This window comes from Tuber melanosporum (assembly GCF_000151645.1).
Source record: "Tuber melanosporum whole genome shotgun sequence assembly, scaffold_176, strain Mel28".
Classification (NCBI taxonomy): domain Eukaryota; kingdom Fungi; phylum Ascomycota; class Pezizomycetes; order Pezizales; family Tuberaceae; genus Tuber; species Tuber melanosporum.
The window spans coordinates 179,700-194,725 of NW_003298837.1; the positions used below are offsets into that span (position 1 = coordinate 179,700).

The 15,026-nt window shown below is 49.9% G+C and overlaps 3 protein-coding genes; all 3 read right to left on the reverse strand.

Annotated features, from left to right (window-relative positions):
• Positions 1–1,711: 1,711 nt before the first annotated feature.
• GSTUM_00003545001 (uncharacterized protein) lies at positions 1,712–2,966 on the reverse strand (the record flags this gene model as incomplete). XM_002837135.2 has 3 exons in its annotated part: positions 1,712–2,760; positions 2,809–2,850; positions 2,912–2,966. The coding sequence occupies 3 exons, from the start codon at positions 2,964–2,966 to the stop codon at positions 1,766–1,768; spliced, it is 1,092 nt and encodes a 363-aa protein (XP_002837181.1). The 3' UTR covers positions 1,712–1,765.
• A 955-nt stretch (positions 2,967–3,921) lies between these two features.
• GSTUM_00003546001 (uncharacterized protein) lies at positions 3,922–6,811 on the reverse strand (the record flags this gene model as incomplete). Its single annotated transcript, XM_002837136.1, has 2 exons — positions 3,922–6,211; positions 6,513–6,811. 2 exons carry the CDS (start codon positions 6,809–6,811, stop codon positions 3,922–3,924), a joined length of 2,589 nt encoding a protein of 862 aa, XP_002837182.1.
• Positions 6,812–9,428: 2,617 nt separating this feature from the next.
• GSTUM_00003547001 (uncharacterized protein) lies at positions 9,429–13,183 on the reverse strand (the record flags this gene model as incomplete). XM_002837137.2 has 6 exons in its annotated part: positions 9,429–10,411; positions 10,453–11,070; positions 11,120–11,258; positions 11,317–11,906; positions 12,042–12,121; positions 12,193–13,183. 6 exons carry the CDS (start codon positions 13,181–13,183, stop codon positions 9,674–9,676), a joined length of 3,156 nt encoding a protein of 1,051 aa, XP_002837183.1. The 3' UTR covers positions 9,429–9,673.
• Positions 13,184–15,026: the final 1,843 nt, after the last annotated feature.

Below are 15,026 nucleotides of genomic sequence, written 5' to 3' on the forward strand. Positions count from 1 at the left end.
GGCCCCAACCTAATAATAAACCACAACCTCACTTACACCTGCGCAACGACCCCTCACCACGCCATCATAAGTGGGAACACAACCCTCCTTAAAACCCTTCTCTCAAAGGGTGCTAACGCGAACCTGAAGGACTCCCTCCATGGCTGGACCTCATTGCACCAAGCCGTGCACTCAGAAAATTATTCTGCCATTGAAACCCTCTTAGAAAACACCCCGCTAACCCTCAACTCCCGCAGCACATTCGGCGAAACAACACTGCACATCGCCGCTACTCTTCGCTCTTCGAGGATGTGCCAATTCCTATTATCCCACAACGCCAATCCTACCCTCCAAGACTTTTCCGGAAGCACTCCGTTAGCGTTATCCGTCTCCTGGAATAATATTCCCACAATCAAACTTTTCCTAAACCACACCCCCAAGACCACTACCAGTGCCGCAGCCGTCTGCGACGATGGAAACGGGGTGATCAACATGCAAGACCATAACGGCCGCACACCCCTCCACCTCTCTGCGATCCACTACACAACGCCCGAGATCCCGCATCTCCTCCTCTCCGCAGGCGCAGATCCAAGTATCCGCACCCGGGCCGGAGAAACACCATTGCACTACGCCGCTACATACACGAGACCGGAATTGGTCGACTTATTGCTCAGGCGCTCCCCTGGCATAGCCGTAAATCCAAGGGATAATACAGGGAGTACGCCACTGCATTGGGCTTCGCGCTCTGGACGTATGGGCGTTGTCGGACTGTTGAAAAACGCGGGAGCGGACGCGGGGTTAGTCGGCAGGTGTGGGGGCTGCGTGGGTCGGAGTGGCAGTAGTGATCGAGTGAGGAAGAGGAACGGTGGTGGTGGTATTTCTTGGGGATAGTCAAGCGTAGTGGGTAGGTGGGTCCGCGGAGTAGAGAGCGTTCATAGGATCTCACTCGTTGTGTGGGTCTTGACATGTGCATAGGTGGGGGGGGGGTTTAGGAAATCGGGTGTGGGTGGGTGGGGCCGCCTGTCGCGGTTGCAACGTACGTGGCGTGGTTGTGTACTAACCAAACCATACGGTATTGTGCTGTTTGAAGGCGGAGGGGATGAATGGTGGAGCTGGAGGTGGAAGTGGAGTCTGGTGGGGCACGAAAAATGTAGGATACCAGTTGGTCCAGGAGCGTATTACTGTGGTTCAAGAAAAAGTGGAGTGTTATTTTTCTTTTCCTTATTTTTTCTTTTTCCGCACCTGGCGTGGAGTGGGTCTGAGAAGATGCCGGTATTACATGTATGATTGGTGAGTTTTTTCTGGCATCGGCTATGATCAATGTGATTCGACAATACTCGAGCGCCCGTACTCGCCAAGATCAAAAGCTCTGTCCCCGAGCTTATAGCCGCCAGTGGCAAAACGGCAATCGCTCTCCTCCAGGCTCTGGCAGCCTAACGATAGAAGAATTATATACCGACAGCTACAAGTGCCGCTCGTAAATCAAATATCCCCAGAAACCAGTGTCACCACTCAGTGCTTAGAGGTCACGAGAAGTATTCCGAGCACACACCCCACAAGCAATGTAAATTATGGAAGAGCCGTTGTACCATTTAAGGCTCTACGAGCAGGAGCTTCACTTTTACCTTAGCGCACAGAAAGTGTTATTGTGCCAGTATCGAGAGTAGAATACTCGAGTGGAATAAAAAAAGAAAAGAGGAGAAAAGAAACTTTTGAAGCCCCACCTCCACCGCCCCCCCCCTCGTAAATTTATGTTTCAATTATCCCCGGCGATCCGCGAAAGAGGTTACTCGCTGGCTCCGGTAACCCTTCTTGTCTCCTCGAAAAACCACCTCAAATCCTCCGGGTCGACGAGCGGCGTGATACCGTGACCAAGATTGACGATCCAACCTCTCCTCCCCCCACCAAACCCCTTGGCAATCCTCTCGACAGTCCGGGTGATTGCCTCACGGCCACCATATAAAACGTTGGGATCCATATTCCCTTGCAGCGTCACACGGCCGTTCGCAATGGCAACGGCACTTTCAGGATCGTGCGTCCAGTCGAGGCCGACGACCTGGTACCCGGACTCGCACAGTTCGTCGAGAGCGTACCAAGCGCCCTTGGCGAAGATAGTCATGGGGACGGGCTCGCCTCCAAGTTCCCTGACTCGCGCGGGCACCCGCACGGATATCTGGCGTATGTACGGGAGTGAGAAGGTGCGGAAGTCATGCGGCGATAACTCCCCGGCCCAGGAGTCAAAGACTTGCAACATCTGTGCGCCAGCCAGGACCTGGTACGCCAAGAAGTCGACACAGACGTCGGTGATCCTGGCCAGCAGGGAATGCGTAGCGGAGGGGTGTTTGAAGATCCAGGTCTTGACAAACATGAATGTCTTGCTACCCCCGCCCTCCACCATGTAACTCATCAGGGTCCAGGGTGCGCCGACAAAGCCAATCAGTGGAACCCGCCCCGCGAGTTTTCGCCGTGTCAGGCGGATGGCGTCGAAGACGTAGGCGAGCTCCGCACGAACATCGACTTCCGGCTTGAGCTGCGAGAGGTCTTCTGGCTTGCGCAATGGATTCGGGAAGTGTGGCCCCTTCGCCTCGAGCATTTCTACTGTCATACCCATCGCTTGTGGGATCACGAGGATGTCCGAGAAGATTATGGCCGCGTCGATCAGGTTTGCATAGCGGAGGATTGGTTGTAGGGTTATTGTACTCGCAAGCTCTGGGTCGCGGCATACCGAGAAGAAGTCACGGCCCCCTTTCACCTGGTTGTATTCTGGGAGGTAGCGACCGGCTAGAGTGTGTTAATTTGGGTTCGAGAGGAGGGGGGAGGGAGGAGGACCTTGACGCATTACCCACATTGGGGGTCGTTCGACGGGTTCTCCTGTTTAAAGTTGGCTATTCTCCAAGGGACTTTGTATGATAGAAGAATCGGAAGGACCTACCTCTAGCGGCCCGAAGAATAAGGTCGTTGCTCAATGGCTCGAAAGTTTCTGCCATCTTCACCGTGGTATGTATTTTGTGGAGGCGGTGGTGGTGTTGGTGGCTGCTTAGTAGAAGACGATGGGGTGAAGTAAGAGTAGAGTTGGGAGCGGGGTGAAAATCACATTCATCATTCCTGTGGCAGAAAAAGTGCAGGGTTGCCCACGTTGTTGCCGCTGCCGGGCATCTCGGGAGATCCCAGTAGATCAGGCCAGCGAATCTCATTCAGTGCGCCTCTTTCTTGATTGTAACCCAACTTAAGCTGCGGACTACCATGCATAAAATATCAGAATCTGACGAAACCCTCTCTATTTTCCCATAGTCCGATACAATAATATATTCCACTCTATCATAGAAATGCCACTACATCCCCCGAAGGGGAGAGAAATAGAGAAAAAGCCTTATATCCTTCATCCAGGAAAGTAGGATATATTTTTCCACTTCTTCACCTTCCTCTTCACTAATCCGTTTCCCCTTCCCCTGTAAGAAAAAAAGAAAAAGAAAAAGAAAAGTTCAGAACCGCTATGTGATATGCTGCCGAAAAAAAGGAAAACCTACTTCACAAACGTTTGTAATTGATACTTATAAATGCTCTTTTAAAGTATTTTCCACATGCTACCCCTAGATTCATCAAATTAAACACTGCATATTGGGCCCCTAAGAGCAAAAGGTAAAGTAGTATGAGGAAAGAGTAAAAAAAAGAGAGAGAGAGAAGATGAAAAAAGGTTACAAGAAATGTTGAACTCGGGTATCGGTAATAAATCATACGACCACTTCCTACGAATCCTTAAGGTATGATGATGAACCGGTACGTTGGTTTGAAGAAGGGTAATGTTAGAAGAGAGAGAAAAGACGAGAAGGAAGAAATGGAAACAAACTCCCAATGATATTCTCAACGAAAAGGGACAACGCATGAATGGCTAAAAGACAGCAACAAGCATTCATAGAAGGCAGTAGTAGTCCCATTGTAAACTTAGAAATCAGTCTCGAGAGGGCAATCAACGCTTTCATGACCGTCTCTCTCGCACAAAGCACACCACTTGTTCATATTAATAACACCGGTTTCCCTTCCAGCTATAGGCCCAAAGCTGCCGTCCACCATTGGCGGTGGGGGTGGAAGATGAACGCTCTTCTTCTTTTCCGAAATAGCGCTCTTAAAGTCTGCATCGTCATCTGTCGAGGACTCGGGAAATGCAGAGCTAGAGCTGGCACCCCGTTCCATGATCGGCGATGTTACATGCAGGGACCTCTCATCCCCTTCGGCTTCCTCCGCAGCAGCGGCAGCAGCGGTTTTCTCGCCCTCTGGCCCAGCAGATGCCGGGCCCCCGGCTGCGGAGCCGAACATGTTGGTACAGGTGAGGATGTCGTGACCTGCTGTCTCACAGATCTCGCACCAAAGAACGCTGCCGTCGGCAGATTCAGAATCCTCAGCAGTGATGGGAGTGAGGCCGCCGCTGCCAGTCATACTGAAATCATCGGTGAGCAAGGACGACTCAGGTGCAGGAGCAGGCTGTTGCAACAAAGAGGATGCTGCAGAGGATGTCGGCTGGTGCTTGCTTCTCCAGCTTCCAATGGTTGCTCGGGAGTCTCTACCACTATCTCTCCGCTCCCGACCAGCCCAACCTGTGACAGTTTTCTCAGAGTTATTAGTGGTGCTGCTGCGGGTTTCCTTGCGCTTCTTGAGAAGTTCAATCTCTTTCTCAAGTTCCTCCTCCCTAGCAGCACGTCTTTCGATCAATGACTCCAACTCTCCAACCTCCTTCTCCAACTTCTCTCGCGACATGCGCTCCCTAGCCAGCTCCTCTACCTCTCCATTGTCCCCCAACTTCCCCGCCACACCGACTCCGTCAAGGTGTGAGTGACCATCGTTCGTACCATCGTCAGCGGATATCGTATCCCGGCTCAGAGAGTGAATAATGGCCTTCAAACCCCTAATCTCATCGTCCCTCTTCTCAACCTCATCGTTATTGGAGCGCATCATCTTCCCAACGGCAGCGTTTGCCACGGCAGCAGCATTCTTTTCCTTCTCTCTTCGGAGCTCTTCTCTGCTCCTCTCTACCTCCCCTCTCAAGAATTCCACCTCCCCTCGAGCCTCCGCCTCTCCTCTCCTGGCGTCCTCTAGCCCCTCTTCTAACTCCGCGACCAACTCTTCTAATTGCTTCAACTGACGTGCCACACTCTCTACATCATCATTTCTCTCCTGTAGCTCCCGAATCTCTGCCGTAAGGTCATCAACTCGTTTTTCATATACCCTCTCTGTTTCCGTGCTGGCGAGCTCCAGAGTATCGATAGTCGATCTGAAGTCCGCTCTATGTGCATCAAACTCCGCTGTAAGAAGCTGAATCTTTTCATTCTTTTCCCGAAGCAAAGCCCTCAACTGAGTAGCATCCGCATCCTCAAAAGCACCCGACCTGATGGAGATAGTCGGAGAAGTAAAATGTGACATCTGCGGAGAGGAGGCATTCTGAACGAGAGATTGCAACTCTGTTAATGATGCTTCCATCTCCAGCAATGCTGCCGCTTGCTCCTTTAGCTGTTCATCCTTCTCCGCTAGCTTAGATTCCAGCGCCGAGGTAGCCCCGGAATTATCTAAATCATCCGCCCTGCTCATGGCAATTCCCGAGTCTATTGGCGATGTCTCATGGTGCTCCTCCATATGCCGATCGAGGGAACTGATGCTTCTCATACCCATTGAACTCCCTGCCCTCATCACCTGACTCAATCCCATATTGCTCTTGGGCTGTTTCGACCCCAACGAATATGGAGCACGCGCATTGGGTGTTTGTGCAAGCCTTAGCGGTGGAGCACCGCCCCCCGATGTACCCGGCCTTCCATCCACCGTTGAAGCAATACTGCTGGCTCTTGCTCGGCCACCATAACTCAATTTCCCCGGTGTAGGACTAGGAGCGCCAAATCTGCCTCCGGCAGCTGAAGAAACATTTCTAGGTGTTACTGGTGGATGTAGGCCAGGTCTTGAGCCAGGGCCGGGAGTCCCTCTTCGCATAGGACTCTCAGGTCTTGGCAATGACGGCCGGGTACTTGGAGCTTTCCCAATTCCATTTGCGAAGCGATGTGCAGGAGACTCCGAGCGATTTCTCGAAGGTGTCGGAGGTGTCAGCTGTGAAGGTCCTACAGGCGAAGGTAGGCTCAGAAGTGTGGGTGTCGGTGGGGGATTTGAGGATGAGGCTGAATGCCGTTTCGTAGTTCGTGCTAGCGGGACGAAGATACCGGAGTTTGGCTGAGCAGTGGTAAAGTAGCGAACTCTATCATTCTCATATATTGAGTTAGTTGATCCCATGGACGACTTTGACCACTTCATAGCAGTGAAAAGAAAAAAAGAAAAAAAAAAAACAGAGCTTAGAAACGGACTGCTGGGGAAACGACGATTCTTCGACAACTGAAACAAGCCAGCGGAAACGATCACTGGACAAAGGATGGCCAGAGTGTATGCCTCCCACGGTACTGTACTCAAAAAAAAAAAAACAAGTTTCTAATCGAGAGCCTCGCTACCCATAGCGAATACAAAAACAAACAAATGAGGTGAAAATGAAGTGAAGCACCCACCCGTCGACTGCGCCATCATTCTTGCCCCTTCCAGATATGTCCGGATCCAGCTCCACTCCGACAAATATTCCAGCCTTTCCTTTAACATTTCCGATAAATTTGACAGTTCCATGCATTCCACCAGGAGTATTGACGGCGTCACCGACCTCGACGTCAGCTCCGATGGGGGTTGATCGACCCCGATAGTCATCCCGGGTGGATCTTGTAGGGCTCCCCAATCCATAGCCTACCGTACCATCAGGAATAGATGCCAGCGAGTTCTGGGTGAGCTGGTTGAGGGAGGCTTTTCGGGCCAGCATCGTACTTGGTGAGAGGAGGGGAGATTTTTCAAGGGAGGGTAGGTTATTTGGAATTGTCGCTTCTCTATTGCTGTTGAAGTTATTGTTTGAGAAAGCTGGAGTGTTTGCGAGAGATGGGCGGGGACGAGCCAGAGCCAGACCAAGGCGTTTCGAGGGAGCCGATGGAGTAGTCATCCTCCTTTCGTTTATACCGATTGTCAGGGGTTGGTAGAGTGGGCCTAATCCTGACTTTGGAAACTAGCTCTCTCTCTTTCCCTATGCCTAATTTTTTATTTTATTTTTAATTCCTTATTTCCTTATTTCGGACGAAGAATCAGGAGGTGGATAGATCTGATTGGTTGATGACGAGATGGATGGATGCAACACCTGGTTATCTATCCAGTTGAATTTGGACTTGGGATGCTGGAGTGGATGTACGAGTAGAGAATCCTAGAACGAACGAAAGTCTCAGTGGAAGGGGGGAGGGGATAAGGCTTTGTGTACTTGTGAGACTAGACGACCAGAAAGAGCTGGAGGAAAGTAAAGAGGAAAAGTGCGGTCGAATTGACCTGTCCGGAGTAGAATGTTCGTGAAGCTCTCTACCCTGCTTCCCTTCCGACCTCCGAACACTCACTCCTTCCGCCCGTAAATATTTTCTACTCGGACACTTACTAATAATACCCCAGAGGCTCGCTCGCTCCCATAAACAAGGAAAAAAGGGCACGAAATGGCCCCCAAGAGTGTGTACCAGTATTTGCCTCCCATGCACGATCAAGCTTTTGCGCTGCTTTATGCAGGGCAGTAGCAACGAGAGAGTGATATGCCCTGTAAGAGGGAATGGTGTGACGGGGGGGTATCCTCGTGGGAAAAGGTCAAGATCAGAAGTAGAAAGCAAGTTTACAGTATTACCCTGCCGTCTTTTTTGCTCCTTTCCTCGTCCGCCAGAGGGGCCCCAGCGTCATGGTTCCTTCCCCTTGCCCCTGCACAGTACTCGTAAACACGGGTGAAACAAACTGGTAGGAAGGGTTCAAACAAAACTAAACAAAACAAAAAAAAAACCTTCCTTAGACATTCAGAATGAAGATTCTCTTCTACTGGTATCGTCAAACAATAGTTATCATGTCATATGTTCCACTAGTGAAGAAGAAGAAGAAAAAAACCCGTTTGTATCATATTGACGGGGAGGGCTTTGGCTTGATGTTTTCCTTTTTTTATTTTTTATTTTTTACCACAAAAAACGCACAGACCTTTTCGCGGCTCAACAACTCAACAGCAGACCACTCCCGGTAACTTTGTACTCGAGTACAGTACCGGCATCGAATCCAGACTTCTCGACAGACAGCATCATACCAAACGAGAGGCCACCACATTCCAAAAACTCGTAGGGCAGGCTGTTGTGTACAGTACTGTACAGTACTGTACCTGCATTACCGTTGCTGGTCCCCCCCGCACACTTCTTCCTCCTCCCCCCTTTTTTTTTTAAACCTGCATTCAGTGATAATAGAAGTGCAAGGACTCTCTCCAGAAACATGGCCTCAATGAAGCCGATAACGGTACATATGCCATCCGCTGCCTATGATAATATTATGATGCCAATAAAACATTTATTGCTGGCCATCACAGCTAACCCTAACCCTATGCCATCTATTCTTGCCATGATAGATACCGGTAGGGTGCAGTACCGGGTTAAGGAGGGAGGCGAGGCAGCGGGAACCATGACGGATTGACGTTGTCATGATTTCGCTTCCCGGGTTTATATATCATACCCGACAGCAAATGTTCTGTAGCATCAACATCCTTTCACTCGCATTGTCGAAGTTTTTTTTTTTTTTTTTGAAAAAAAAAAAAAAAAAAAAAAAAAAGGAACTGCTATCGCATACCACCATTAAAATTTAGCCCTTCTGCCTAGGTCTAAGTAACTTATGCAATAGCAGCTTTTTTTTGAGAAAGCTTCGACAATAATTGTTGAGTCTGCACAAAACACCCCAGAACATGCAGGTACGCCCCCACAAGCTCCCAAGCCCAGGACGTGCGTGACCTTTCGATACCACATCATACTATCCGTAGCACGACAGCATCATGAAATAACGATCCACCCCCCGGCGCCACGACAACCAACCGCAGGGGTACATAAAGGCCACTCCATCACAGATAGTCAAAAGCAAACAGTTATTTACCGATAAACAGTTGACTTATAGCTTACCGTGTACAAAATTCCATGATATGCCAATTCTCCCCAACGTAAAAACGATGCACCACCCGTGATCTTCAACACCCCCTCCCCCAACGACCAACGTGCAGTGCATTTACCCGCCATCTAACTTAGAGCATAAATTACTGATATTGCGAGGTGGGGGTTAATCCCAAGTCGCGGGATAGGAAGTCCATGTATCGCGGCACCGAGGCCTAAGTTAAGTGCTGTGAACTGACCGACCACCTATCATACGTATGGATCAGAAACAGCTCACCCCACTGCACTGCATGCCTGGACTTCATATCTGCACCTCCCGCTCAACACCGCTGAGTAATTATTTATGACAAAATCACTTGACCCCACCCACAACGTTTGTCTGCTCCAACTATCAAGTGTATATCTCTACACCCATATCCCCCTGACAGATAAGCACGACAATAATTCTCCAATTAAACGCCTTTGAGACAATTGGTATGCTTCCACGACAATCTCACCCTTCGGTCCCCTTACCCCGAGCAGCACCCCCCCCATTCCATTCCTTCCTCTATTTCCACCACGGTATTAAGGAAGCACAATCGCACCGGTATAAATGCATGCACGCTACAATACAAACCATATCAACATTAGAGAAGGTGAGAAAGAATGAATGAAATACAAAACAATCCCCCTTCTCTTCCCACCTCTAACCTCTAAGCAAAAGTCATAGTCATCTCCTTCTCCTCACCGAAATCGTCATCGTCATCCGCCCACACATTCCTTTCATTAGTGGTGGTGGGCATGGTAACACTGGTTCTAATCTCGGGCCTATGAAATAAGGCGATGTTTCGAGGTGATGCTGATGGAGCATCAAAAGTCATCTGAATCTCACCGGTACGTGGGTTCCCGAATTCATCTTCGGAGTCCGAGTTGTAGGTGCGGTTGTTTTTATCGCCGAGTGGTGTTGGCTGGTGGTGGCCGTTCTGAAGAGATGGGAGGCTGGCATTGTTCTCAGAGATTGAGGACATGCCATATAATGATGAGGAGCGGTGGTCAAAGCTTTTGGTATGACGGAGGTTGGCTTGCATTGGTGAATTCAGAAGTGATGTGTCGGCTTTGAGGGGTGGAAGTGTGGAGTTTAGTTCTCTGGGTTGAATTTCGTCTTGGCCTACCTTTGCGAGCTCTGCTCTGATGGCGTCGACATCGAAGATTACATTGTCATCTTTGATGCCGGTATTTGGGTCATTTGGATCAACTCGGTCTTTTTCCATTCCAGGATCGTTGGCAGGCTTGACTTCATCGTATGTCTCCCAGTCTTTCTTTTTGGCGGCATCCTTGCCCCTGCCAAAGAAAGAAAAGCGGGGCTTCTTTTGTTGTTTCTCAAGCTCTTTCCGGGCCCCCTCAAGTTCCTCAATTAGCTCTCGTTGCCTTTCGCGGTGCCTATCGGGATCCTAAAGTTTCACACAAATTAGTAAATTGTGCCTGTCGGAACGATAGGTAGACCTGCCGGATCTTGTATTTCTGTAAACTCGTCTGACACAACAATCCACCCCACGTGTCTCAAGAGTTTCGGAATTGCCTGCCTATATGCCATGTGCCCGTTCACCAACTCCGTAACATCTACGTTCTCTACCCCAACAATATTATCAACGGGCGCCAACCCAGCTACACGGCCAATACCGCCGCTTGTCGCGCGGAAAAGATATCCCAAAATCCAATCATTTCTGGCGAACCCGTTGACAAACCTCCCTGAAACTACAGACAGCGCCTTTGCGTACTCATCTTGCTTCACTACCACTGGTGATCCAAACAAGTAAACATTTTGCACCAGACCGTAGGCGTGGTGCCTTTGTAGTTCTCTCAAACAGGAATAGATCACCCGTGCACCAAGAGAGTAACCTACAAGAGTTACAGGACGCACACCGAGATTTCGGTGAATCAACGAATCAGCGAGAATTAACCCCGCAGCGTTGGCTCTGTCAAGTGACACGCTCCAGGGATTGTCGAGTAGGTAGGAGAGTTTGGTAAGAACGACGGGCAATTGCAAAGAAGCCATGAGGGCGACCAAGATGGTGCTCCCCAGAACTTGTTGCAGTGACTGGGTCAGGACCTACGGGATATCAGATATAGTTCTAGATTGTGAAACCCGGGGAACAAACCTCAGTTGCAAGGATATTGATTGTCTGACCCATAGATCGCAACATCTCCGGTTCCCAAAGAATCGAGAAAATATCACCCATGACAGGGTCAACGGTTGAATATGGCAGTCTCACGTCGTCTTCGGAGCCGTTCATCCATCTATCCCTTCTATCAGTCTTCTTGAACCATCATGTTGTTCTCGTTAACAAAGACTCACCCTGAGACCGTGATAATCAAGTTAACTCTCTTCGCATTATGGAGTGGCCTGTACTCAAAGATACCAACGCTTTTAGTTCGATTGTAACTCGCCTTTGCACCAATCACGCTACCGCTAGCAACTGCACTGCTTGCAATAAGAGCCGTCCCTCCAGCTCCTGCTAGGAACGCCCCAGTACCACCGACACCTATCGTCGTGAACCCAGCTGCCAAGCCGGCACCGATTACGGGGGCTAAAAGCCCACCGCTCAATCCAATGACCAGACCACCGCCGATAGTTGCCAGGCCCATCATCATGAACCTCTTGTTTCTTGCTGCCTTCCTACGATTCTCCATGTGCTCTTCCTCGCTCCAATTCTGTTGAGCTGACTCTTGGATTTCTAAGGCATCTGTCACTCGCTTCTCAAATTTATATATATCCAACCAGGGGACTCCTAACATCTCCCCAACCTTTTCTAGTAAAACGCGGGAACGGGCATCATATACAGAATCGGCTATAAGGACAAGGAAAAGGTCACAAAGGACCGTCCACCGAATGTCAATATCTAGGGTTTTAGAGTTAGATATCTCAGTTGGGTTCTTGACGCCTGGCTGGGTGTCGTCATCACCATCGTCGGCCTCTTCGTACGGTGGAGGACTAGATATGGGAGAGGAGTAGCCAGGAGGCGCCACAGAAGATCTCGGCGAAGCGAAGGATGAGGCGGAGGAAGCAATGGGATTCTCGACTCGAGAATTCTTTGCAAGAGCAGACGTGAGGTCTGCAGGTATGACGCCGTGCTCCGCCAACTGTTCAATCATAACTTGTTCTGCACACAGTCAGCGGCCAGGGACTAGAACATCACCGAAAAACATAAAAAGGGAACAAAGGTGATCGGACCAGCAGACGAGATATCCATATGCATGTACAACCTAACCATCATCTTTTGGCTCCACATCTTCAGGCTTTCCGCTGAAAGCTGCAGCTCTTTCTTCACGCTTCGTCCTTTTCCTTTCAACTTCCCCTGATCGGTGACCATCCGCTCCATGGCCAACTTGCACACGCCGACATAGGCGATTCTCTGTCCCTCCGTGAGCAATTCCTTTGTAGCCTGCATCTGACTTAACGGGTTCCTTGAAGCTTCGTCATCCTCTGTCTCTTTGAACAAGTAACTCGTATTCTCATCCATAGAAGTAGCGGACTGAGCATCTTCGTCATCGTAGACCCTGGTGTACCCCTTCGACGCACTCTTCTCCCCCTCATCCTCAGAATCCTGAGCCTCTTTGGCTATTAACCGTCCTTCGTCATCGTAGAGGTCGTGTGAGGCGATAGCGGGCATTTCCTGCCAACCATCGTCTTCCTCTTCTGCCCCCCCCCTGTCTTTGTCCTTCTCTTCCTCCCTTCGCACAATTTGCTGGTGTGACCATTCTGATACCGGACCCCCAGTCCCAACGGTGCTCGAGGGGTCGGCGGGGTCTTCCGAAAACATTTTCTTCTCATTCCACTCCCTATCTGCTTGAGGGATATCAGCAGAAGGTCTTACAACTTGATCCTTGACCACCACTGCTGCCGCCGCCTCGTTTGCCAGCCCTGTTTTATTCGCACTTTCTTTTGGCGCCATTGGAGGGGCTACATCCGTAGCTACATTCTGTGACGCTAGTGTGTTTGTAGCCGGTGATATGGTTGAGTCTGCGTCTGTTGAAACTGTGGATTTCTCCTGTTCCGATCCAGTTGGCTCGACCTCCTCGGTCCGTGGCTCGCCGACCTTCTCCTCCCCCTTCCCCTTCCCTTCCACTAGCAGAGCAGATGGAGATGAGGGCGGAGGTGGGGTTGAAACCTTTAGCCTCACAACCGGTAACCCAAACTCATCGTACTCGACCTCCGTCCCCATATTCGTTGCTGTGCGTAGTTTTCCGGGGAATGCAGGTTGTTCCTTGGTTGGGGGAAGGTTTTCGCAGCGGTTGCTTTCTCTATCGGGCCGATGCGGTGGCGGTTACCTCCGAAAACAGCGACGCGGTGGTGTGGCGTACGTAGGCTGAGGCGCGTTGGGAAAATGTGGGGAGGAAAACAAAGCTCGTTGGTCCGATGGTTTGAATCTTTAACGGTAAATTATGTATCATACAGTAGTCACAAGAGTGTCTGTAGAATTGGTCACAAAAGAGAGAAGGGGAGAGAGGGAATTGTAGCTCCGTGGGAAGCGAAATCCATTCAGGGGCTGATACTTGCCACTACGGCCAATGCCAGCATCTGTCGCAGCTTTGGAATTTCTAAAACTACAGGAGGGGCGGAGCTCGGCGGGGAATAGTAAAGTGAATACCCACACTGATATCTCTTTCTTTATACAGTTACCGGTATCATTATTTTACAGAGCCTCAATTACCATATACAAAATGGTCATGATGACCAAGGAGGGACATTTTTCCCCTTTCTTTCCCTCCAAAGGCTTAGCTTGTAGCTATTGTGGGAGCTCCTGACACTTAGAAAGCTAATATTAACCCACGTTATTACTGGGGGATGGAAAGAGAGCTCGACGAATGGTGAAGCTCAGCTGCTGCGGGAGAAGCAGGGTGACGTGAGAGGAATCGTGACTCCCGAAGAAAGAAGTCCTGAAAAACTGCTGCGTCTTTTTTCTTCTCTCTTTTCCTCATTTTGCTTCCTTCCACCTTCTTGATATTGATAATGCACAGATGCCCGGATCAAGATTTCGTGTGATCAGCTTGCGGTATTTCCAGCCTGTTGTATCTCTCTCAGAAGACCATCGACCATTGACCCGGTAAGTTAAGGGAATTGATCAGGTAACGCACTACGGGAAGATACAGTCAAAGTGGTGCGGATAGCTGTGCCGGTATGCAAGCATGTTACCCGAATAGCTGAAGTACGCTGCTCGAGTACCGGTACCGGTACAGCACTGAGACTTAGCAACTGGCAGCTACTGTACCGTGCTCGAGTATGGTGCGTTGGGATTCGATGGGAAATTTGTTCATTCAAATGAATAACAGATTCCATGGGCGGTGGGCTCCATGCGTACTGACAGTGGAGCTAGAGCTAAGGGAACCAGCTGGGCAATGTAGAGCGTAGACTACCCCTAGGTCATCCACCGAGACCACAAAATGGTCTACTTGTATGCAACCTAGATCACGGACAAGTTCTGGCAGGCGATACGAGCGTGGCATACAAAGAGAAGCTCAAAAGTGGGAAGGACAACCAAAAAAAAAAACCGAGTGATAGGAAGGGTGATAGGAAGGGGATGGATGAGTGGGGTGGGTTTGGAGAGAGGGAGGAGGATTGGTTCAATTGCTTGATTATATTTCCTAGAATAATCTACGTGTGGGTGTTGGTTTTTTTTTTTTTTTGGGGGGGGAGGGGTGGTGAAGAAAGCATCGTTATCCAAAGGCATGTGCGAGCGACGGATAACGGGTGATTCGAGGGTCAAGCATAATGGGTGCAGAGAATTGAAGCCATTCGATGTGACGGCCAAAAACATTTGTACAGGCAGAAAAAAAGTGTAGCAAATAAGTGTTAGAGTGCAACAGGCAGGCAGGTTGTAACTGCTCTCTGTAACAATGTTTACTGCGACGGTGTATCCCCCTGAGAAAGGGAGTGGGAGGTGGAGCGTGGGAGAGGGAAGGGGAGGACGAGGAGTGTGCAACTTTCTGCAGGGCGTGCAGTGAAATATTGCATCAAGAGCAACATTCAGAATAACAGTAGAGAACTGAGGTTTTGTATTTTGTTTT